Source organism: Pomacea canaliculata, linkage group LG8, assembly GCF_003073045.1.
Source record: "Pomacea canaliculata isolate SZHN2017 linkage group LG8, ASM307304v1, whole genome shotgun sequence".
NCBI classification, from domain to species: domain Eukaryota; kingdom Metazoa; phylum Mollusca; class Gastropoda; order Architaenioglossa; family Ampullariidae; genus Pomacea; species Pomacea canaliculata.
This window is the reverse complement of record NC_037597.1, coordinates 6524565-6549832: the sequence shown is the minus strand read 5'-3', so window position 1 is coordinate 6549832 and position 25268 is coordinate 6524565. Positions and strand designations below refer to the sequence as shown.

General features: G+C 41.8%; 2 protein-coding genes across 3 annotated transcripts; one reads left to right on the top strand and one right to left on the bottom strand.

Moving 5' to 3' along the window:
• Positions 1-1496: 1496 nt before the first annotated feature.
• On the bottom strand, positions 1497-19120 carry LOC112570112 (cyclic GMP-AMP synthase-like). 2 transcript variants are annotated; one of them, XR_003100586.1, is made up of 4 exons: positions 18505-19120; positions 3356-3560; positions 1657-3004; positions 1497-1621 (listed from the first exon to the last, which is right to left on the bottom strand). XR_003100586.1 is itself a non-coding variant. In XM_025248352.1 (3 exons), the coding sequence occupies exons 1-3, from the start codon at positions 18983-18985 to the stop codon at positions 2572-2574; spliced, it is 1119 nt and encodes a 372-aa protein (XP_025104137.1). In that variant the 5' UTR covers positions 18986-19120; the 3' UTR covers positions 1497-2571. The 2 variants fall into 2 exon arrangements, 1 of the variants encoding a protein (XP_025104137.1); XM_025248352.1 differs by having other exon boundaries at positions 1497-3004.
• LOC112570114 (protein cornichon homolog 4-like) lies at positions 19052-24938 on the top strand. Its single transcript, XM_025248354.1, is given in 6 exon segments — positions 19052-19228; positions 19231-19250; positions 19852-19920; positions 20570-20682; positions 21187-21327; positions 21744-24938. Coding segments are annotated over 6 exon segments (426 nt in total). The 5' UTR covers positions 19052-19176; the 3' UTR covers positions 21775-24938.
• The last annotated feature ends 330 nt before the right edge of the window (positions 24939-25268 follow it).

The window sequence follows — 25268 nt, the reverse complement described above, 5'->3', positions numbered from 1 at the left end:
AAGGAAATTATATGGAATTGCCCTTTGACACAATTTTCTTATCTGGTTTTTTTTTTTCAAGCTTTTTTTTTGTGTACTTCTTGGACCCTGACCACTATCTTAATATTTCCAGCCGTACGGAAAGGCTCTTCTTGTTGTTTGTTTACAGATCGTCGCTTTCTGACCACATCGCGAACGGGACCTCTTCACAGATTACAGTAAAGGCGACTTTGCCTGCTTAGTGATGATGTCGAGGGTACCTCAGTGTGCGCTCTATAGACTTTGTGTTCATCAGTGACAGTATGCTACCATGGGATACTTATATTTCAGGTGTCATTTCAGTCACTAGTCCTACTTGAACGATGTAACATTTTTTTTACATACAATTAATAATAAAATTAAATGATCTATGTGGTATTCAAAATGAAAATAAACTCATTTATGACTTTAAACTGGCTCTATACTACCAGTTCTTGCACATTATTCACCGAGTATATCAGTGCTTCAAAGCAGGTGCTAAATGTTCTGTTAAGGTGCAGCAGCCACGACAACTCGTGATGAGTAAGATCACAAATTATCTCCCATATAGCTAAGGCAAGTGCACAGCATGTGACAATGCAGCCCCTTAATAAACACCTTGAAGCTTATGATGGCTTCTTTTCTCTAAAATTAAAGCGAAAAAATTTCGGATAACGGGAAAGTCATAGTCGTTCTTAAACTATTTGTTGTGCTTTATTGATAATCCTCCAAAGAAGATTAAGAGCAATAACATTATGTGATGTCTCTCCTAGCTACAATTTATTATTCCTATTGCTGCCACACCAATTAAAAATTTTATTTTTAAAGTCTTTCATATAGCTAAAGATGCCAGCAAGAAAATATTGATTCTTTAGAAAGTAAATAATTGTCAGCTTACTGAGAGTCGTTAAAATCTTTACTTACGAACGTCTGTCTTTAGATATCTACAACTTGAGACACCTCGGATTTATGCTCCTTAAAACCGATAATTCTTCTCAAATATCTGTCCTCAGACTTGTTAAAAACTAGGCAATTACCTACAAAGTGATATATCAACTGAACGTTGAAGCATGGTAGATATGATAATCCATTTTGAATGTAACTTCAGTAGTTTCGTTTTATCCCTGTTCTTTGTGGCTTTGATTTTTGTAAGTAAAACGAGGCATTTTTATTTGGTGCCAGACAGCTTCTCTAATACCTGTTAAAGCTCAATGCTGGTTATCTGGGCTGTAGGTATTAGGTCATCAGGTCAGCGACCTTCTGGTCATAGACTCCATCATCTTGTACACACCCTGGGTGAGATGCATGAACCCAGATAATGATTTCTTGACGAAACAAACAACAGTTGTGTGTATGGCACCAAACTTTAAAAAAAATTAAACGCGTTTTTCTGAGGTTTACTGTGAGTATAATGCTCTTAAAGAAATCATTAAATACTGCAGTGAATTTAGTGCAGCCTGAAAATAACAAAACACTACAAACAAACAGAAAACAACAGCGAGAAAAACGACTATTTACTTCATAGCGTGAACTGAGACAATGTTTTTTGTCACTCAGCCACAGCCAATCAAAAATGTGCAAACACAGAGCAAAGCCCTTCTACATCCATATAAGTTAATGTGACCTCTGATACTTTCACACATTCCATTGCTGTGAGACCTCCGAAACTTTCACACATTCCATTGCTGTGAGACCTCCGAAACTTTCACATACACACATACCACTGCTCTGAGATCTCGATACTTTCACACAGCCACACCTTCATTCGAAACCTGAATGATACTTCAGTGAGACCAGGGAAAATGACACGTGTACACTTACAAATAAAATGGCTGAAGAAGAAGCATACTGTAGCAAAGAATGTTTGGACAAACAATGTTATGAACATCTAAGAACATTCCGCGAACACTAATCACATTTGATGATACAAACAAGCCGCGACTTAGGGAGGAAACTTACATTTCGTTTTGTTTTGTTGTTTTTTTTTGTGCCAAGAATATAATTCTGCGAGTGTTAATTGTTATAAGCACTCGTTAACAAGGGCTTTATTGGACTAGACAGAGCGACAAGGGGCAGAGGTTGGTTTCGTCCTATTCTATCCTTCTGTATTTGCATGCATACAGCGCACATCAAACCTCTGTTTTCTCAGAATGTAAGTGCAGAACCCAGTAATGGTGATGTAACCGTGTGCACATTTACTAGGGTGTGGACACACACATACGCACTCACACACACAGCTACCTGTCTATAATACTATTGAATATGACAAGATGCCCGCGATTATGGACTGTATGCAAACAGTCATACCTCCTAAAACATTTCTCACCATTACTCTTCCTGAAGCCCTGAGAGAGTTTCTATCCGAATATTTGCCTGTCTGTGTTGTGTGTTTGCGAGAGAGTGATTCTCGCGAAGCCACCCAGCTACCTCATTGGGCGAACCTCCGTAAATGCACCCGTACGACGGAGAAAGTACATATCGCCGCCCATACCATCTCAAACCTTCTTTGCCCGCTTCCACCCCACCCCACCATAACCCCAAATCCTTTTTTGTTGTTGTTTTTTTAAAATGTCATCAGCACTGCAGACGAATGCTCTGCTCCGGTGCCAGACAGAACTCGTTGTGGATGTCCCGAAGGCGTGCGGCGGCCTCCAGGCATTGCTGCGGGGTGTAGTGGGCCAGCAGGTTGCACGAGGGGACGAAGAAGTGACGCAGCTCGCGCTGCTCCAGCGCGTGGACGAGCCAGCACAGCACGGCCAGCAAGCGCTCCCCCAGGCGGGCAGCTGTCCAGCTGCAAGGGTCGGGCCACTCGCGCCAGGCGTGCAGCACGGCCGTCGTCAGGTGGTACGCCGACAGGGGGCGGAAGGCGTCTGCATCTGACGTCCGCAGCATCCGCAGCACGCGATCCACTTGCTTCATGACGCCTTGCGGCGAATCGATAAAGCTGTACGACAGCAGGTATTTCTCCGCCCGTTGAAACGAGATCCTCCACAGGGTCTCCTCCTGGCTGAACCCAGGCAAAAATTAGCATGGATTACAAGAAATGGCCAGAAAAGACCCACACACAAAGACCTCCATAGTAGTTACCTTTGAAACTCTTATCTCTAAACTGTTCAAGTCTGTAAAATTCACATTTCAACTGAATTTTGCGAAAAATAAACAAGCACTCCACTGACCCCAAAACTTTTCTTTTAGGGTATGTTTCAAGGACGGATGACTTTATTTTTAATCTAATTTTAGCTATTGGTCATGCTACACTGATTAAAGATATTAAATACTCTTCAACTTTACAAAAAAAAAAAAAAAAAAAAAAAAAAAAAAGGCAATAAGTCTGAAACCGCGTTTCTTTGCACGAGACCTGTAAGGACACTTTTGAGGAACGGCGAAGAATCCCATGTGACGGCAGTGTGACGTCACTTCCGGCGTCAGCCAGGATGTGGTGGCATCTTCTTGACCCCATGCGTTGGCACAGTATGGCCACATGTTGTGGAAATAGATAGCCGGCACCAGCTGAACAAAGTAGGTGTCGTGGAATCGAACGATCTTCACCTGAGTGTAAGGATCTGCGACAGAGAGCACAAAGTATGTTTGAAGACATTTCATAAAAGCTGGACAACTAACGCCCTCAGTTCGTTTTCTGTTGGCCTCAGCGACGACCGACTTCCACTTTCCCTTGCAGGGGTCTTAATTAAATTAGCATTCTTAATAGGAACGATTAGCTACTACGCAGTGTTTGAGCCCATGCCGTGCATCTGTTTCGAATGTGGCAGACTTCAGTCAGCCCTCGTGTTCACAGGCTATACTTCCCTGGTTTTCATTTATTTTTGGTTTTGTCATCAATAATTAAATGTGAACTTATTTCCGTTTTGAGGCCTTTTGCAGAAAATCGCAGAAGACATGAGTAGAAAAAAAAACAACCTAAAAGCAAACGCACAAAGTATTTTATTTTTATCATTCACTACCATAAATATGTTCCACAATTTATATTTAGTGAAAAAAATTCAGTGCAATGACGAACTGTATTAATATGTTTAGGGAGCCCCCCAAGCTTTTCTGCATTAGTCGACCCCCCTGAGTGTATTAAATCATAAAACATACACATGCCTATTAAGTGCATTGCTTTCTATTTGCGTGAGTTAATTATGGTCAACAGCATGTTAATGTTCTGGGGGCCTAAAGCTATTAGCGGGGTCAAGCCACCGAGGCCGACTGTAATTATTCAGTGCAACATGCTACAGCAGCATTTTGTTAACGGGACCACTGCACCTGCACCCACAGCCAGCGGTTACAGATAAATGCGGTTAGCGGGACTGCAGGTGGGGTGTGTGTGTGGGGGGGTGACAGCCTTGAGGAGGGCGGAGTAGGCGGAGGTTACTTCGCACATAAACGTGTTTGTGTCTAGGGTGCTTCTTGGCGGCAGTGTCTCTGCAAACGGCACGCACTCACACGCCAGCTCGCCCACCGCACTCGACATCTTGCTCAGGTCATGGTCAGGGTCAAGGGCAAGGAAAGTGCCGTGACCCCCGCAAACCGTAAACAAGTCTGTACTGACATGACTCGCCGTTGGGAAACTGCTGAAACGTGTGTGTGTGTGGAGGGTGGAGTTCGGGGATAAGAAAGAGAAACCGAGGGATGATAATAAATATACATTCGTACAGCGCTCGGCTGTGACACGAGGGTCATGTCTAAACCCTCGACATAGGCAACATGAACAGTAAAACTTGCGCAACAAATGAAAAGTGAAGCTGTAAATATGACATGGAAAACAAATCTTGTGGCTTCAAATGTCCCTACTTAAAATGTCCTTGCAAATGTCCCTTAAGAACAAGTTTAAATGAATAATTTATGTCTGCTTGTGAAAGAGGGAGCACGATTCCAACAAGCAGATGTTGAACGAGGGAGCATTCTTTCATTTCACATAAATAGAAACAATTAAAGAGTGTCTTGCAGAAGTATGATTGGAATTTGATAATTTATGGAGAAAGAGCAGAGCCTATAAAGAAGCAAACAGTGCAACCAGTATACAGCCTGTACAGGGTGTCGAGGAGAAAACAAAGAAAACATTTTGCACGATGTCCTTGGCGTGCCTCAAGCAGGGGGTCGTGATTCCGAGTTTGGGATAATGAGGTACAGAGGACAGCCAGACAAGGACAGAATTACAGACAGTAGCCCTGTCATCTGATACACCTCACACTTCTCTATCCGACATTCAGATATTGCACACCACTTCAGTCTGTAAAACCCCATCTTTTCCTATCTGTGAACTCGTGATGTTGAGTGTAAATTAAACGTTTTATTTTTTCATCTGCCATTCACATTAAATTGTATGAGCTGATCGGTGGTGTGGTGGTGAAGCCGTGTACACGTCTTATGGATTGGGTACACACTTTCCCCATGATGCAATAGGGAATAAAACACCTGTTGGAACCCAACCTTAGTGTGCACACCAGAACCTATACAACACTGCGCCTGACAATCAATGCAATCAATGTGCTGATTACTTAGAGTGCATATATATATATACACACAATATATTCACACATCTGACAGTCAGAACTCATTGTGCTGAGCACGCACCACAACATAAGAAAGAATCAACAGTCAATAATGTCAAGGTTTCTTTTGTCCTGCTCTCCTCTGTTGTTTTACAACCACCAGTTACTTCCGCTCAAGCTAATCCAAGGCGCAAAGGACAGAATCGACGACGGGTGACGACTGTAGTAACGCACGCCTTGTGCAAACACTCGTCTCGCGGAAACTCAGCCTCGTCAGCTGCTGCAACGTCATCGAGCGAACGTTGGGAGGTGAGCAGAGACGAGCGCACGAACACCAAGACATCGACTCTTGCCTTTCCAACACTCCGCACTGGTCGTAAAGGGTAAAGGTGGTTTCCTATTCTTTATACCTATTGGGAGGCGGGGATGGCGGGAGTAAGCTGTTAGAGACACAGTTTTCTCGGGGACCAGCTTTTTTTTGTGTGAGGATGGTGCTCATTTCTTTTACCTCCATTTACCTTTTACCTCAGGATCACCAATAATTAAGTCGACAGCACCCACACGGGTTTTGAACCGCTTCGTCATCGGGTTAGGACGCCAGTACTTTGACCCTCTGCTTTCCCTGCACTGTTCGTTCTCCAGCTGATGGCACTCAAAGCCGTTCTGAACCGGGCGTCTGGTAATCAAGTGACTAGGGCAATTTTTTAAAGATGAATTTCCTTTGTAAACACCATCCAAATATTAGCGCAAATTCCAAAATATGTGTCGTGTTAAAGACCTATATTTCAAACTATATTTCTTTCACCTGTTAATCTCTCTTTCACTCTTTCTGTGTGTGTGTGTGTGGGTGGGGGCAGGCCTGCATGTTTGTGTCTGTTGTGTGTGTTGAGTCTGTTTCGAAATTTCTAATTTCCAGTAAGCCGCAAAAAAAATTTTCTGGGGCTTAACACATCTTGATCGACGGGCAAAAATCGCTCAATATATTCAGGTCGCATCCCCCAGAAACCTCCCCCTCAGACACACACACTTCTGGCCCCAGCCCCGCTCACTCTTCCCGCGATCTTTCCCCAACAACGTCGACCACTGCACTCCAGAGACGCGCACGCGCGGATGCCTTGACGACAGAGCACCACGACCTCCATGCGACTACCTGTTGGGATGGCGACTCCCGAGGAGATGCCGAGTGCTTCCCCTCTCGTCTACCCCCTGCATGGAGGACGGCCCTGTGTGCGGTCGATGACTGCGACAACGTGTTTACCGCGTAGTTGAGGCCCATCCTGGCTCACCCACAACCGCTCCCTGGCTCACCCACCACCGCTCCCTTGGCTCACCCCCCCCCCCCGCTCCCTGGCTCACCCACCCCCGCTCCCTGGCTCACCCACCACCGCTCCCTGGCTTACAACTGGCCTTTGACTTTCGCTTTTAATTGACAAGGTTGGAGTTCAGGTCAACAAATTATGTTTTCAGAGCACATATAATATTTTAAATAAATATATAAAATAATATATAATATATATACAATATATGCCCAATAATTGTGGTCAACAGTATTTTAAATCGTAGACAAGTAACGCCACTTATGTCAGATACATTCCCTGTGTGTGTGTTCTTAACAGTTTTAAATACTTTAGAGCCACCCTTTCCAAAATTGGTGGCTGCCGGCGGACATTCGCATCAGGATCGCAGCAGCAATGGATGGACTGGAGAGGATCTGGGAAACAACACGAGGTTTACTACCTAGGACAGGCTGTACAACTCCTGCTGTGTGGCCACCAGACGTGGACTTTGCTTGGTGCTACTGGAAGACGAGTCCAGGCATCATCTACCTCTACCTCTCATTCAAAGCTACAACCCCAGGTGGAAATTTACAACGGTGTTGATATAAGGTACACAGGCCCAGGTAACAGCCATCTTTACAGGTAAAAGCAAGGTCTTCACGAGCTTGCCGGGGGCAAAATGCTGGTTGCTGCTGATATTGTTTACTAGAACTCGATAGCTAGTGCAGAAAGAACTCAAAGGAGAGTCAAGCTCAGTGAAGTGTCCGTAACTTTCCTTTTGACATCCTGTAAACAAATCCCTAGTCACTGTATGCGTGTTTGTAACACAGCCCCTGCCCCCAGACTTTAGCCACAAGAGAGAGAGAGAGAGAAAAAAAAGTAAAAGTGTGCAGGGAATAGCCAGCAGGCTGGTGAACACCACCACAACCTTTATGATGGTAACGCTACATGATGTTGATCATTATGCTTATTATTATATAATCGAGAAAATCCTTTTAACAGACTAAATGAATCTCCTCAATTAAAAGCTATTGAATACCTGATGTTATGTCTGAAATGGAGCAAAAAATATGTCAGACATGAGCATACCGATGTCAGATGGTAGAGGGTGGAGTGAGTGACCTTTCTAGGGCGCATTCCTCCTCCACCCCACTATGCCCCTATTAATTCTGTCTCGCCGATAAAAGCAAATCACGCTCAGAAATTCGTTTTCTTATCTCGTATAAACCAAACATGTATCCTCAGGTATGACAGGACTGCGATAAGTAGCCCAGTAGTCTGTCGTGACGGACACATACAGGACTCTATCATCCATTGCTCTGTAGTTTCGGAGGCTTTCGCCTTCACCAGACAACCTGGCCTGCACACCCGACATGCAAATGAGTGACAATGTCAATGTTTATACTGCTATTCCCACATGCCATCACCACGATACAATGATAAAGGTATTACCACCAGGTAAACACAACGAGTATGATCTAAAAAAAAAAATAATGGTGACAGGTGTTGGGAGAGGGGGAGGGTGTTTTACATTGTCAGCAACCTAGGTACTGTCACAGCAACTGGCCAGACATTGGTGCCACAATAATTTTATGATGATATTATTATTACTTACAAAGCCATTATAAATCGCATTTCCCTGCATGGCAATGACATCAATGTTCTTGAAAAATAAGCACCACAAGAAAAAGTTTGCAAAAAGGATGCAGGTGAGGGTTAGACAGTGGGACAGCGGGAGGCAGCTACTGAAGAGTGTCGGCCAATTTTTCATAGCTGCGAAAAATGGTCATTGTGCAATGCAACAGTGACAGAACACTTCGTGAGACGGAGATGAAAACCAAATCCTTTAGCCACACCTCCTCATCGTCTGACTGATGTGTCCGCTTTGACAGTAGTTTTGTCCGGGTATACGTGTACTCTCTGGCTGTGACACCCGTCTACAGCGTATTTGAATGAGGAGAATGTATTTCCGGTTTAGTTCCCTGCATCTATCTTACTATCGACACCCGCACCCTCCAATCTACTAGGTGGCAGCACGTTCTCCTGACACCAGACTATCATGTGCAGGATAAAGAAATAACGAGGAAAGGGTCACGTGACGCCTTGCTCGATGGCAATAATGTGGCTGTGATCTGGACACTAATAAACTAATTAACTGATGGAAGTGGGGTGGGGGAGTTGGAGGAGAAACCCGATGTAGAATACGATGAAACTTGCGACAACTTACAGAAAATAGTTCGAAGTAAAACTGATGGTCGCCGTCCCTAGGGTGATGTCTACTGCTTTCAAGAGGATGACGAGCGTAACGGCTACATTCAAAAAACATTCTCACAAAAGTAGAAACGGAGAAAACCGTAGAGGGAATAGGAAATTGTGTGCAGCGGAGTGAAATTAAAAACTCTCGCGCGTCTTTCAAACTTCTATCTATTGCTAATCTTTGCAAAGTCAGTAGCAGATAAACATTTAATTAATGACAGCTGTTAGTCTGTGTGTGTGCGCGCGCGCGTGCACGTTCTTTATGTGTGTATGTATATGTTTCAATGTCTGCACAATCTGCATACTTTTCGCAGGCATTTTAATTTGCTCAAGTAGTTTAGTCCCTTACAATCTTTGAAATAAGTTTTCCTTCACCTTCTTGAAACACAAATTTCAGAGAGAATCTGTTAATACTTAGAGACCAACAAGTGGCGATACAGAGTTTAGTTCTACTATGTTAATACCACTTCTCAAGCTTTTCTCTCTAAACACTGCGAACTACTTACTCCTAACTTTCCCTCTCTTGTTTCTGCGCATTGTTTACTCCTCACTGTCACTCTGTAAGCCCAAGGTGAGGAAGTAAACAAACAAATGGCGGCCAGATCCGACGTCATCAGAAGATTAAGGAGGAGAATGTTCCTGGGTGAGCGCGTGATATAAACACACACAAAATCGTGACACCCAAACATATATCTATCTTCAACATGTTTTGCGTACCTTTGCCTCCTCCTACTCGCCTTCAAATCTCTGCATCTGTTATGCGATCTGACTGAGAAGCGGTCTATATTCGGGCAAGAGACACTCCGGTAAGGTGTAACTACGCTGGGTGTTCACATGCACCAAGACTGGGTGTACACAGGTACCAAGACTGGGTGTACACATGCACCAAGACTGGGTGTACACAGGTACCACCAAGACCGGAGATATTCTTTGTATGCAGCGCGCGACGCACACGAGCATGTCCGATACGCATGACAGAAAACCTAGACACTGTGAAAGATAAGCAGCTTAATGCCTGATGAAGGTAATCATCTCTCTTGTTGAGAAATAGGAAATCTCTTTAGTGAAGCTGTCAGCACGCTCTGTTTATGGCACGAGTGATGGTGTTGATCCCTGTGACAGTGCAAGATTTGTTGCCCCATAAATACACCAGGCAGTACAGGCAGTACAAGCAGTACAGGCAGTACAAGCAGTACAAGGACCACGAATATACCAGTCCGAGTGACAGTCAAACGGTTTGTAGTAACCAACGCGGGGACTAGTTTGTTCTGCTATTTATTATAATGTCTAAGTTGTTTTATGGTATTTTCAATTAGTTTACTAATCACACTAGCTTTTTGCTGCTGCAGACCATCACCATCATCGTTTTCATCATCAAAAACACCAACACATCTTTCAGATGTGAAAAAAAATGCTTATGAGTGAATCATTAGGAAAAACTTCAGCCCTCTTCACAACAAATAAATAATTAATGTTAATCAAATCACATTCTTCCGTAAAAATCCAATCCCATGGGGAAATTTGCATGTCGACTCGCCATTAGAACCACAGAGAGAGAGAGAGGGGATTATTGGGGACAAAGGAGTGGGGCAGATAATAGTCCGCCGCTGCACACAATGGCCAATGGCTGCAATCAATCAAGCCAGGGGCGACTTTACCGACTTTCTACCGCCCACGACCAGTCGACCTGACGGCAGCTTCGTGACTGTCGTCTACTGCCTGCCACTTCTCACTGATGACCCAACAACATGTGAGTCTGTGTGAGGGAGATAAAGAAAAAAAAAAAAAGAAAGAAATATACATGTCTAGTCTTTACTGTACACCAGCCTCTCCACGCACACAAATCATCTACTTCTGACACAGCTCATTTCTCCGCGGCCTTGCGAAATTCCTTTTCTCTGATGCTTTCAAGATACGCTGGAATCTGATCTTGCATAAATAAATTCTCGCAAGGTTTTCTGCCTCATCCATCGCGATGTAAGAGTCAACAGATAAACACATCGCGGATCGTACAAACTGTTTAGACAACACTGATGCACACTGCCTGAGTGTAGCGAGAGTTATTACAAGCCCCGCACCTTGGACCTACGGACTTCAAAACTAAGGAGATATCCGACCTCAGCTGACCTTAATCAATAGTTATTGAATTAATTGTCACCGTGCCCCAGTCAGGAAAGGAAGAAGGAATTCCTGAAGAAAACAGATCGATTTGGCGTTTCTTCGCTAAATGCGGGTACAGTATCATTGCCGTTTCTCGAGGTAGCGGAAGTGGGAGGTTGGGTTTCCTCCCATCCTAGGAGTCTGTCGGCTGTCTCTTTGTGTGTGTGTGTTGTTGTTGTTGTTGTTGTTGTTGTTGTTGTTGTTGTTGTTGTCAACCTTTTAGGGGAAAAGTGCTTCCACCTACAAGCGATTTCGCACCTCTGAGGGGAAAGGGGTGGAAGAGTCGAGGTAGGAAGGTGATGCCATAGATGTGGGTTGTTGCTGTTGTTGGTGGTTCTTTCAGTAGTTGTTCTTTGCTCTCACTGTCCAAACAGCCAGCCAGAGTTCGCAGTGATGGTGTACTATATCGGTTTCCAGATTGTCCTCGGAGCACGCTGACACCCAAGTGATATAACTGGAGACAGTGAGCCGGGTGCTGCGCACAAAATGGCGTTCTGTGCCCCAAGCCGATGCGTGCCCAGAAACATAACTTTTCAAGTTTTACTGGAGCTAAAAATATTAAGCATTCTGTCCGTTTATGTGTCAGTACGTGTGCACGTTTGTGTGTCTCCCACATCTCAAGCAGAAGGAAAAACGAGACAAAAGAGCTCACACCACCGGTAAGCTGCTGTGCAACAAACCTGTCACACTGACTTCACAAGAACAAGCTTTCTAAACGCCTGCTTCTACCAGCTCAACGTTTACTGCCTCCATAAAAAGCAAAGGTGGCCAACCCCTAAACTGGAACACTTTTACCTGTCCGTGGTACAAACCACTGACAACTTTTTTTGCTGCAGCTTCAAGAACTTACCTCGCTGAACACCTTTTGTGGAACTTGTGATTGTTATGTTATAGAACCGCAAGTACTAGTCGCCATAGTCAAATTTTGGGCAAAGTGTGCGGTTAAGAAGACTGTACAGAGACTTATGCCGGAACGTAAGCGACTCCCGGTGGAATCCCGTTTTCCACGGAGCAGGCTGTCCCTGAAAGTACGTGACGGCACCGGAAAAAAACGTAAAGAGGTGACGACGTGTTGGATGTGCGGAGCACTTCATGGCGATCTGCCAGATCAATAACCGCCTGCATGCCGCATCCACAGGAACCTCCTGCACAGTCTGCACATGCGTGTGTGTGTACGTACGTGCGGTAGCCATATGGATGGCTATGCAGGCCACGATCAACGGCCGGCCACCTCACACACCACCGACAATGTTTTCCTTGAACCTGATCTCACAAACAACAGACACAACCTTCACAAACAACACACCCTACACCCTGAACAGCTTGTGTCTGTTACCTGCAACCTTAACATTTCAACCAAGCCACAATCAGTCCCAGCTGACCCTCAACCAGCCCTCAAAATCTAGACCGTGCACCCTGGCGACAGTGTGACGTACACTGTTCGCGACAGGACAGCGTGACATACCCTCGTACTGACGTGCCTGTAACCGATGGCGGCTGGGCTTTAAACAACAACGGCTCACCCTCTCTGTCCTCTTCTTGTTCTTCCACAATCAACCTTCATAGTCGATTAACCTTAAATGATAAGAGGTCACAGCGACAAACAAAACACCGTTGGCCTTGTCCGGTATTTGTGATGACACATCTGATGTTATCTACATTTTTCTCACTACAAGCGTATTTTTCGCAAATAAGTGTGGATTTTTTTAAACTTAAACGGGAAATGGAGATAAACCCAGCAGTAAATAAGTAAACAGATAAATAAGAAGTCTTGTCAGCGCCATCAACATTGTATCTGTCAAACCGCTGTAGTCTCCTGACAACCCTACCCAGGGAGGAAAAAAAGAATATTCTAGCAGTAAGACAAATATGTCAAGGAGAATAAAAACAAAAGAAAAAAACGTGCTGGTGGAATCGATTGAGTGATTGGTCGGAAGAGAGGAAGGAAGTCTCTGGCCTCCAACGTGACAGGCACGGGAAGGAAACGAGGAAGGGAGGGTGAAGGAAGAGTGGGTGGGTGAAGGAAGAGTGGGTGGGTGAAGAAAGAGTGGGTGGCGCAAGGCCATCGGTGTCAAGGTCGATCTGCTCTCCCTCAGCACCCAGCAGATTCTGGGCATCTCCGGGGTGAACGACTGCGAGCTGATTGCGCATGTCGAACAACTTAAAGTGCACGAGCTGGGTAGGTTTTTTTAATTGGTGACGCAAGCACCCAAGACCGAGTTACCCTCCGAACAAAATAAAAAAAAAATGTCAAAATGTTTTTGCAAAGGTTGCAGCAATCGAACGGCCGACGACTTTCCTCTTCCTTTTTCTTCCTGCTAAGGTCGAAACTTTTTCTTTCATAAAAAAAAAAAAAGAAAGAAAGGAAGGTATTCCCTAGTCTGAATATTGCATTAATGTCTGCCTGCACTCAACAAAAGTGCTTATTGACCAAGACACCGCGCCACGGATGGCCATGGACGAAAAACGTTCTGTCGATAAAATTCTTGTAACTTCGGCGCTGAATGTCGTCTGCTCCTGTTTACGAAAATCTGCGAACCTTGTTGCCTTCTTTGATTGATTCCCTTCTTGCCATTTTGTTTTCAAAGAGAACTGACAAAATGTCTGGCGATTGTTGAATAGATGGTGAGCAGTGCAACATCCTCCACCAACCACTGTTCACAAAGTCGCGTGCAACTCACGAACAAATGAATTCCTCGAATTACACACCATCAAAAGGATGCAAATGTCTCAACTGGCAATACATATGCAGAATGGCAGAAATTATAATAAGTTTGGGTAGCTATATAAATATGTTGCCTCGATTCTTTAAACTGCGGTGAGCATCGACAGAAAAGTGTAAGAAGGAAGGAGAAAAAGGAGATGATGGAGGAGGATCTCTTGTATTAGTAGTAATTACTTCTGTCCCTTTTCTTTAACGCTGCCTTCAGAGTTGGTGGTAGCAGTCTGAATACTATCATGCATTATGCATCAGTTTGGTCACTCGAATCCACCCACTCCCAACCCTCAACGCATGGGGCTGACGTGCGTGAGGTCATACCACCCACACGCTACCCGGATCTAACCCCTAACGACTAGGTAGAGGTTCCAGGTCAATCGATGTGTTGGCAGGTCAATGAAGGATGGAGTAAGGGAGAGTGTAGATGGAGGTGAGGAAGGGTGGGTAGGAGTTGCAGTTGCAGAATGTAAGTAGCCTGGGCGAGGTAGAAGGCGCTAGGCATTTTGTCTTTATATGTTGTGATCGAGCTCAAACCCATACCCTTACCCCTAAACCTCACCTAACTAATGTAATAATAGATGTACACTTCTCGATCTAACGAACTTTAAAAAAATGAAAAACATCATAATTTCAGTTCAGTTTGTCTCAAAATGGCTGAGGAGCTCTGATGGAGCGCACCCGTGGTGAACTTCCGTCAGCTGGCGGTCTTCCACCCGCTTGACAAGGTTCCCCCAATTAACAACCTGCCCACTCCTTCATAGTTTAGACATGTATTGATAAAATGAAGAATAACTGTGATGGGCATCGAAACTATGACTTTAACAAGATTTGTTCTTGTCACTCTGACATTAAAGCAAATTTTAAAACAATAACTGTACAGTTGTCGGCAAGTCACCCAACCCTGTCACTGCACGTGTACCCTTGATCATGAAGTCGTCCAGCCTGAACTGGATAACTCAGAAATATGTTCATTGTACCTCAGGGAAGCTGTAAATATGTGTGGTCTGCAATGTACTTCCAGACCCACATTTGCTTACACCACAGAACTGAAATAAATTCTCTCTAGGTTCTTCTGATACCGGAGAACATGCGGATGGAAGGCGGCTGGCTGCAAGCGACCTCTATCGGTCTCCAACATACATTAATTGCTCACAAGCAATTTTTCAAAGTGTAAATGTGCATGTTATCGTGGGATTTGTCTTCATCACTTCAACTGCGGATACTGGCGGAGATACGGTCGAGCTCAAGCTGGAGGTTGGGGAAAGTGTGGTAGGAGCGGGTTGGGTGGGTGGCATGGGTGTCTGCGCGACACGGTCTGTAATAATATGGCATCTGAATCTGGGTAAGGCTATAATTAGATAATCGCATGGCACAAAGCATGCTTAGGTATGTGAATTTACAAGGCCGGACGAGTGAGGATGTGGCCAGGAACAGGAGCACGCGCTGAAAACAGGTCAAACATAACCGCTGTTCACTGCGCCTGTCTTTGTGTCAGATGATATTACCACAATACTAGGCTTTTTTATTTATAACTTTGTATAATTATAACTATGTGTAAGAGTATGTCACGATAGAGGTGACCATGTTTATCTGACCTGTGTTTGCAATCCGATGTGTACACAAAACTTTTTCCCCAGATTTCATTTGTAATATTATCAAGTCACAGTGTATTATATAGCCACCCTGAGTAGACTGCAGCATGCTTACTGTAGCCTATGTGCATGAAGCAATAAACTATATCATGCCTGAGCCTGCTCACCTATTATTAAGAGCATAAACATGACTAAACATGGCGGTGAACACTTGCTATCCTCAGCTGGATGGCAGCTGTGCTGTGTAATTGTTTGGGTTGGTTGGTGTGCGGACCGGTGCTTATCAGCATTGTTTACCCACTGCCGATGGGATCCTTATTCAGCAAAATATATTTCAGTATCCTGTACTGAAAACCAGTCTTTACGGTTTACCTGCCATCATTTTAAAATCAGATTACAGAAATGGTCGATTTGATTTGTTTTTATTATTTATCTGTAACAGGAAACAAATGCAAAGGTGAGAAAAAAAATAGAGACTTAAAAAATCACGTGTTAAAAAATGTTTTTCTGTATTTTTCCTCAGAAAAAAATATGTAAAGTAAATGGCACTGGGAGCAGCCCTACGAGCTGGATGTGTTCACATATTGCAAGTCGCTTCGAAATAGCCCAAGAAATGCACAGAAACTTCCAGAAAACAATGCATAACTATATCAAATAACTGATACCCTAGAAAAACCTGCTGCCTCCGAAGTGAAACCCTAAATGCGGCCACACTGTGCCCTTGAGATTTTGAACGACGACGACGACCCTGCACACGACGACAAGGAAGTCCAGGAAACATGGACGAAGAAAGATTAGCAGAAAGACTGGCGGTGTGTTCGCGTGCTTTTGCGAAATATTCTGCTATCGAAGCCAACAATTTATCCCCATTTGGAGGTCAGCAAAACCATTCCCATTTCCTTTGCGTGATAAACCAAAGCAGCTGGTGGGGTGGAAAACATTCTTTTAACACAACTCCAGGCCTGTTGGTCATAGATAATAGTATTACAAAAATCTGATTCTGCGATTGCTGAGTGTAAGACTTTGGAAAAGCCCTTGTTTAAATTATTCCTGAATTAATTACGCCAAGCAATGGAGCTGAAATTACAACAACGACTATTTGAAGTCCATGTATTATCCTATGCACATGAACAGGATGACTCACGTTTAAACTGACAAAAAGTTGACATAACTCGGGCATTTATGTGAGTTATGCACATGCATCGGACGGGTGGGGTCTTTTGGGGGAAAGGGCATATTTCTTTTAAGAAGAAGGAAAGATTTTCCGGCTAACATAAAAGTTGTTTTCACAACATTAAAACAGAAAACGGGATATGAGAGAAGAAGAGAAACATACTTTATCGTTAAATTTAGCTGGCAGACAAGTGGCGAAATACCTTATAACTGAGTTTCACTAGCAAATAGTGGCGAAATACCACATTATCACTATCAGACGACTGACTCTCACTGGCAGATGGGTGGCAAATTACATTACCAGACGGTACAGATCACATACAGGTCCTCCGCCAAAACATCTTAAGTTGACAAATGACGGTCGCCCTTCCCTTTCCTCCAGAAATCGATTCCCGTTCATCGCGCTGCCAGTCGCCGACGCCGGAATAGTCCGACACAAAATTTAGGCAGGTGCTCATGAAAAAGAGTGAAAGACACTGAAACACGAAACTGAGAGTGCACAAAAGAGGGCCTTCTAGTCGATTCCCACCCACCCACCCCTCATAAACCACATTTCCGTTCTTATTCAAGCCTGCCGACTACAGAGGGCGGCACGAGCTGTGGTTTAAGTGGCTCTGCCTAGTCCAGCCTTGCGACTTACAGCAAACATACATCGAAGAAAGTCGAATGATTAAAAGAAAAAATCACCAATATCACAATCCTCCTTTCTCATCATGATCATCACATTTTCGTGCTTCTAAATCAAAGCAATCAACAACTGCACAAAATTAGCAGCGGTTTGCTTGTCAGGGCCCAAGCTGTGGGTTACTAAATATTTATATGTTGTTTTTTGTACCATGTCACAAGCTACGAACGTAGCAAGCCCATTTAACGGAATTAACCTGTGATAACTGTAATTTGCAAGACAGAGAAAGTTAGTAAATAGAGAGACTGCATGGTGGGATTAGTAAGTTGAGAGACAGCTGGTTCTCGTCTAACCAGAAACATAATAATAATGGATACTTATAACACGCAGCATCACGACCAAGATAGATCGCACTCTCTGCCAATGATGAATCTGATTTTAGCTTGAGGAAAGTTGAGGGTATTCTCTATCTTTTTCATTTGCTACTGAGCAGGTGTGTGATTAAGTGGTTTGAGTGAGGAAATAAGTGACTAAGTATGCTTTTTTTTTTGACAGGTGGTACACTGATTTCCTGTTATCATACCTTTGCTTAATGATTGTCGCAGTAGCTATGCCCGTTACAGGTCACTGGTTGTAACAGTCAGTAATGAGAACGAGGACTAGGACTGAGCCCATGGGAAGTCATGCGGTCCAAAAGTGTCCTGCGATCGTTGGTCTACGATGTGCAAAGTGCAGGCCTAAAACTGCGACTTAAACTTCGTCATACCGACATTGGTGATACATTGCTTTGGACAGTTCACGCGATGTGCTCCGTTTGAATTAAAAGATCGAAGACATGGTCTTAGAGAGCGTGGTCATTGGTCAGCAGCCTTCTCCACTGTTTTGTCAGTCTTCGATGATCACTATCCGATCAACAGGTTCCATCATACGGCCCTCCCTGTTTGTGTTTTTGTTCCCAGGACGGATTGCCGTTTCCCCTCCATCTGTCCACGAATGCATTTCAACATCCTAGCCATCGTCCATTTAAGTCTTGACCCGAAAATTAAAAACTACGAGTCCGAACAGCGAGTACGCAAACCGACCACTTGAGACGACAGTCGTAGTAAGGGGCGGGGCAGTCTCACGCATACAAAGGTCGTAGTATATGTGTGGTCTACTTGAACCTACAGCAGGTGCTCAAAAGAAACAATGAAAAAAAAATTCTACCAACCTTTAAATCTAACTTGAACAGTGGCATCCTGAAACGCAGTAATGGTAGCCGCTTTGGCAACAGTTTGCGCAAAATGCTCGCGTACTTTCGCGGCGGAGAGCACTTTGTGCTGACCCGCGGTGTTGGCTGTACACAAATCGTCCAAGCTGAGGCCCGAACACTCCTGCACCAGGACCTGGCCGTAACACGCCAAAGATGGGTTCGTTTCGGCGAGGTCGTTGAAGGTTTTGATTGCAGCCAAATGTTCTAAAACAACTAAAAGTTCGAATTCGTTGCCGGCCGATACTTTCAAGGCTTCGAAATTGGTCTCCGTTGGCATCGGCGCATAACATTTGAAACGCACATCGAAGGCTTCGAGTCTCGACAACAGAGGCTGGATAACAGCGCTCATGCAAAACGCGATGATGTCGCGAGAAACCAGCCGTGACGCTTCCACGACTTCTATGCTGAACCGCTGTAACACCGGCGTCAGCTCGTCCATGTTGAATGGTGTTTTCACCCCTGCCGACACTGTGTTTTGGGGAGTAAACAAACTGCCCTCGCCACTCGCCTGGCACCTCGCCGCCAAGCTGCTGCAGTTACGGTTCTTGCCTCGACTTCTCCAGAGTAGCGGTCCTTGGCTGGATGCTACCCTCCTGAGGAAAGGAACGACGATATTTCAAACGATACGAAATGGGGCCCGATGGTTTGCTGTTCATTTTCTGCCTGATTGATGAAGCAGCCCTTCTTTTTTAGCTGTTTACTTTGTATCCTTTTGGAGAACTGTTAGTACGTGGGTATTTTTTGCGCGTTGGGTTGCTGTCGTCTTCATTTCGGTTCGTCTTGGCTGCTTGGTAACTCCGTGTTCTTTGATTTGGGGCGAACAAATCCAGCCTCGTCTCACGTTGTCATCTCCAGTCTCTTCTCTCCTTGTAAAACTTTAAACAAAATTTAGTAGGAACAAATTCCTATTCACTTAACCTGGAACTCGCCTGAAGAATATAATAGCTGCACATGTAATAGGTGAAAAAAAATTACAGTTTATGGCTTTCTGTAAACGACCTTTTACTTTTAAAAAAAGACTTCTTGAGCTGTCTCCACTAATTTAGAAATTAAAACAACTATTTTGTTTCAACTCTCATTCAAATAATTATTAACTGACGACAAGTAGAATTCTAATACTAAATCACTATACTGAATATTCACGCCGATCTTATTACTGCCCAACATCAACAGTTATTTTTTTAAGCTTAGAAAATTGGTAATAAATTTCGTACTTTTTGTCATTTTAAACCAGAATGATCTCCTTCATTCACTACCATGTAGCCCAGTTTTTGAAATAATTTTAGAATCCTTGACACATTTAAGGTTATAACTTTGTCAGATCTTGAATGTGACTATCTAAATGCAAGGACATGCTGTGAAAGACTCAATTTCGTAAGTTTTATGCTTTGTGATTGTTCAGAAATATAACCAATACTTTTGAGTTTGAACTGTTTCATGGTGATGATGTTTGAAACTAGGGACAATGTATTCATGACTTCATAGCATCATCATTAAAATTTTGTTTTAATCATCCCCAGGGTTTTTGATCATGTAGAAATTTATGTAAATTACATAAAGAATATTTTTCAAGGCATGGGGGAGTTTGGAAAATTTGTCATAGGAGGGCTAAGAAATGTAAAAGAGTTCAGGTTGATGGTCTTACATGACACAAAAGGTGATATTTTATCAATATTTGTGATCAAATGTAACAAAGTTTTATATACATAAAAACATGACATCAGAGATAAAGATAAGGAGAAATCCATTCCTGTATTTATTTTTGAAACTATGATAGGACCCTCAATATCTTTATTTTGGGGAGGAGATGGGGCTAAGAAAGGATGCTAAAACTCTCAACAGTTTTAACTGGGAATCTAAAACCAATAAAGTTACTAAGTGATGTACTATACTGACACGGGCAATAAAGAATGGCTAAAATTAACATTAGTGTTCTTAGAACTCAAAATAACATCCAGTTAATTTTCGCATGACGAAATCTGATGCTTGAGAAAAAGTTAAGATATATAAATTTTTGTTTCAGTGGGTGTTACCAGAGATTATTGCTCACGACTTGCTGGTGATATTTTTGCTCATAACATGGCACTGGTTCCTTTTTCTACTCTATGCACCACTTGGGCTCTGGCTTACTTACAAGTAAGCCTGTCTTCAGTAATTTCACTGACTAACCAGGATGTGTAGAGAACTAGATGAACTGAATTTGAGGGGCTGAGTAATATATTAGAAGGGAGAGTGGGGAGGGTATGAGAGAGAAAAATTTTGAACGGAAAAGAGAGAAAAGAAATGAGTTGTAAGCACTTAAATCCATGTGTGGTGTTTTAATGGATGGTGACTGTAACTAGAAAGAATCATTCATACTGCATGTATTAAAAATGACAATTTAAAAGTTTGCTGAAATCTGTATTAAAAGAAATGAGGATGTTAATCTTGTAAATGTTCTACTTCATTCAAGGCAATCTTTCATGTTTGCTGGTGCTTAAAGTAATAGATTTTCTTGCTGATGTAGATTTCTGAAGCAGTAGTAATTCCTTGACTTGTGTTGCCTGAACTTATTGCATTCTGCAGACAATATCTAGGCTCTCACTGTGATAGCTTAGAAAAAGGATGCTATATAATATCATGTTCTCATAATTGTCACAGGTTCGTGAAGAAACCATCAGGAGACATTGGGCTCTTTGACCCAGCTGAAATTCACAACCGGCAGCAGCTTAAAAACTACATGCGAGAAAGTCTCATTCGATTGGGTGTACATTTAATCTTCTTCTTCATCTATTTATACTTGTGAGTAAGATTTCTATTTCTTTCCCTTCCCTTCCCTTTCCTTCCCCTTCCTTCCCCTGCGTTAGTTTGTCTGTGTAAGGAAAAATAAAGCCTCGAAGCTGATTGAAATCACAGGTCTTCCATTCTTTGGTGTCTTTACTTCATTTGCAGTTTTTTCCCGAAGAAGATAAAGCTGCTGAAAAAGAGGAGCATGAAAGTCCACTGCATAATTTTAAATGTTTCAAGCTTCCCATTAATTTCTTTTTGTAAAATCTGACTTTGTGACCAGTAAATTATTTTGCAAAAAGCAAATTTTATTGCATGTTCCTTTTCCTTTCTTTGCTTGATTTATGTAAGTATTTATCCCTGTAAAACTACTAAGTAATTTATCAGCTGGTATTTGTTTTAAAAAAATTGTTTAAATATTTTTTTTTCAGTATGATATATTCTCTGGTGAAAGGAGATTAAAGGAAACTGGAAGGTAATGCATTTTTGTGTTTTGACTGATGTTTGCTAGCCTTTTTTGCAAATCCATTTTTAAGCTGTCAGGCTTAGTGCACTAGCTCTGGTTATCAACATGCAATCTTTTATCACTGCCTATTAGTGCAATTGAGCAGTAAAATTCTTTGGTTTTGTGTGTTCAGTAATCACTTTAGATCAGAAATGAGGTGTGATTATCATTTTTTGAGTGAATGGCAACTGGCATCACAATTTTTGTAACAAAATCAGTTGATTCCTTCCAAATTCATTTTATGGATACTTTATAGCCAGTAAGCTCTGTGCTTTAGTATTAATTTTTTCCTTTATTTGTAAATTTTAATTTAAAAAAATTTCAAGCAGCTTTTGTCTTTTGTCATTGACATCTTGAACATCAGATAATAAATGGTGCTATTTGACACTAGCATGTTAAAATGCAGTGTCTTAATTACTGCAGATAAGTTGATCATGCTTGTATGAATGTGATCATAAAAGACCTAAAGACCTACTCAGTGTGACTTAGATAACATAATGTACATTTCCCTGAAATTAATGGTGTGCAGTGCCATTTTTATGAAAGTGTTGTTTTATTCTGTGACATCTTGAGAGTGTCTCCCCTGCTTCCCCAAATTGTCAATCTTCAGAAAAGAGAGTTTTTGGTTTCCCATCTGCATTGTTTATATGGTATAAACTGCAGTGTTGTAGCTCACATATTTTTCTCATTAAAGTGAACGAGTACTTCATTTCTTTTTATAATGTTTTTCTTTTTTTTTAATGAGGATTATTGTAAATATTATTATCAGAAAGCATATTTGTTTATTTGACTGATTTTATCTGTTTCTTGCTATTGTAATAGTTGTCATATTACAATATACAGAGCTGGCATGGCATAAAACACAATCATATTGTGTACAGAAAGAAATCTTGGGGAGTGAAAAATGTTAACAGTTGAGAATTTTTCCTTTTACCAAAAGCATAATTATTATTATTTGGTTGAAAGGTGTGAAACGTCTGTTTCCAAGTGTCAACAATCTAATGCACATTTCTTAAAAATGAATTAGTAGAAAAGCATTTAGGAGAAATTTTATCTTTTCCTAAAATGTAAAGGTTAACCCATGCCAGACATGAACATTAGAGTTTAGGGCAAGGGAACATGGTTACAAAAATTTGTTACAAAAATATAAAAAATGGTGAATGTTTCTTTAACCATACATGGATTTATTTGAACTCTGACCATTGATATTACTGACTTCTTACCTCATTCTATAACTAAAATGAGAACCGATGTTTAAAGGCTTAAGATCAAGAAGGGAACAAGCTTTTCGCTCAGGTTTTATGAATGAGTGTCTTAAAATTAATTGAGCCCACTAATTTAAAAAAAATACTGTTGGGCTGGGCTTTATGAACATTTATTTTCTTTCTCTGTGGATGTAGGGGGAGCATGCTAAGTCACTTAGTTTTTTTAATGTGGAACATCATCTGTCCATAAACATTGTCAACACCATCAATTAGCAGTCATAATAAATGGAGATATTAATGGCATATTGTATAAAGCATCTTGTGATTAATATTGTTTATTAAAGCTAGATTTTAAAAAACAATTAAAGTAAATTTCTTGTGATCAGATGTATTGATTGTGCATATTTTGACAATATCAAAGGATAGTTAAAAATTTTTGAGAGCTTTAAATGGAGGTTTCCATTTCACAGATTTTTCCTATTGTTGCCATCCTCTAATGTTATACACTAGTGCTGATGTTTATATCAGAATGAATTTTATGGATTGATTTTGAAAGTATGCACTCTCACTCTCTCTCACCTGCTCATGCACACAACAATTTTTTGTGCAAATTATTGCTCCTTAAAATGGAATGTCAGATTTGTCCTTCACCCTGCTATTTTTACCTCACCTGTTGCTATATTATAAGTAATTTCTAGAATGGCAAAACATTGAGCCTTCAGTTTCTTTTAAATTAAAGCACAAGTGATGGATTCTGTGTAGCTGAATATTATTATCATTTTTTTTAAGCTAGACAGAGTATACAAGTACTTAATGCATTTGTTTCATTTTCTGTTTTTTTTTTATTCTCTCCCCCCCCCCCCACCTTAATATTGCATTTTAGTGAATGATCACCCCTTTTGTCAATGGGAGGAGCAGGTAGCCTAGCAGTTAGAGCAGCAATGTCCAAACCTAAAGACTTGCATTGTCAGTTCAATAATTGTGTGATGGTGCATACTTCTAGTTGACCTCACTGTGGAATGGGTGCCTGACTCCCTAGAAGTTGGGAAGCAAGGGAGAGGACATGGGCACCATCTTCACAAAAGCTGGCCCCAAAATACCTCACTCCTCTACAACAGCAAGATCAAGGGCCTGTTTTTTCTTTATCTTTTCATCAATTTGTAAAATATACAAAGCCTCATTGTCTTGTTACTTCAAATTTTTTTCGTCGTCTTGTTTCATGGATATATGCCCATAGTTAAGTTCAAAGCACAGAAGTTAGAGTGTTTGCCTTGAATTGATCAAAGTTTTTAGTTTGTAAGGTAATTTTTACACAGTTAGGGTACAGACTTTGTTTTACACATATTCTGCATTATTATAAATTATTTTTCATGTAGAATTGTGAAGAAAGCCTGTTAAGCAGCTGAAGAGCAATGTGCAACATCAACAAAAGCAGTAGTGGGCATATCAAAAGGAAGAGGTCATAGAACTTGTTCAGCAATGTTTGTACTTAGTTATAGGATGGTTACTGTCATATTTCAACATCCTTGAATATTGCATTTGTATCTTTTACACTAAAATAGCTGACTTTTCAAATTTTTGTACTATGCTTTTGAAACATAAAATATTACCTAATAATGATTTGTATTTATAAAATTACAAGTGAAATCGTAATATGTAATAGTTGGTCTCATTTTACATGCTGTCAGCACTCTTTTTTCCTCTTTTCTGTTAGTGGTGCAAAGGCAACAGTTTTGGAATGATGTACAAGAAATGAAAGTATTTTTTACACTAGCAAGAAATACCAGTTACCAACTACTTATTGGTTACAAATACAAATGCAAGTTATACAAAGGTTTAAAAATGATTTAATTTTCATAGCCGTTGATGTTTTTATATGTACCAATGCTTCAGAGTAATAAATCTTGTGTCCATTACCAACTTGTTTCTTATGCTGTTGTGTAAACATTAGGCGTTTGTGACATGGATAAGTTCATTGCAAAACAATCCATTCCACACAGAGAATAAGGGTAAAAACAGTTCTTTAATTTTGTAAAAAAATAGAAAAATATTCTTTAAAATTACCTTTGACGTATTGCCAGGCAACAACATAAAATTAAAAGCAAAATTTTACATGCATTGGAAAGGCGTTAATTCTAAGGTCTATATGCATGGGTTGCCTGGTAGTAAAGACACTCCTTGTCACCACTGGAGTGATAGGCCCAGGGGTCGTCTCGTCTTGGGACATTTTCTTGACACGTTTGCAG

What these genes read in the sequence shown, in the direction of transcription:
- LOC112570112 (XM_025248352.1), bottom strand. Translation starts at nt 18,985, where the DNA reads ATGGACGAGCTGACGCCGGTGTTACAGCGGTTCAGCATAGAAGTCGTG. An exon ending in TGTTCAAGTTAGATTTAAAG is followed by an intron (nt 3,561 to 18,504) that starts GTTGGTAGAATT and finishes TCTCTGTCGCAG; the next exon opens with ATCCTTACACTCAGGTGAAG. An exon ending in CCTCAAAAGTGTCCTTACAG is followed by an intron (nt 3,005 to 3,355) that starts GTCTCGTGCAAA and finishes GCCTGGGTTCAG; the next exon opens with CCAGGAGGAGACCCTGTGGA.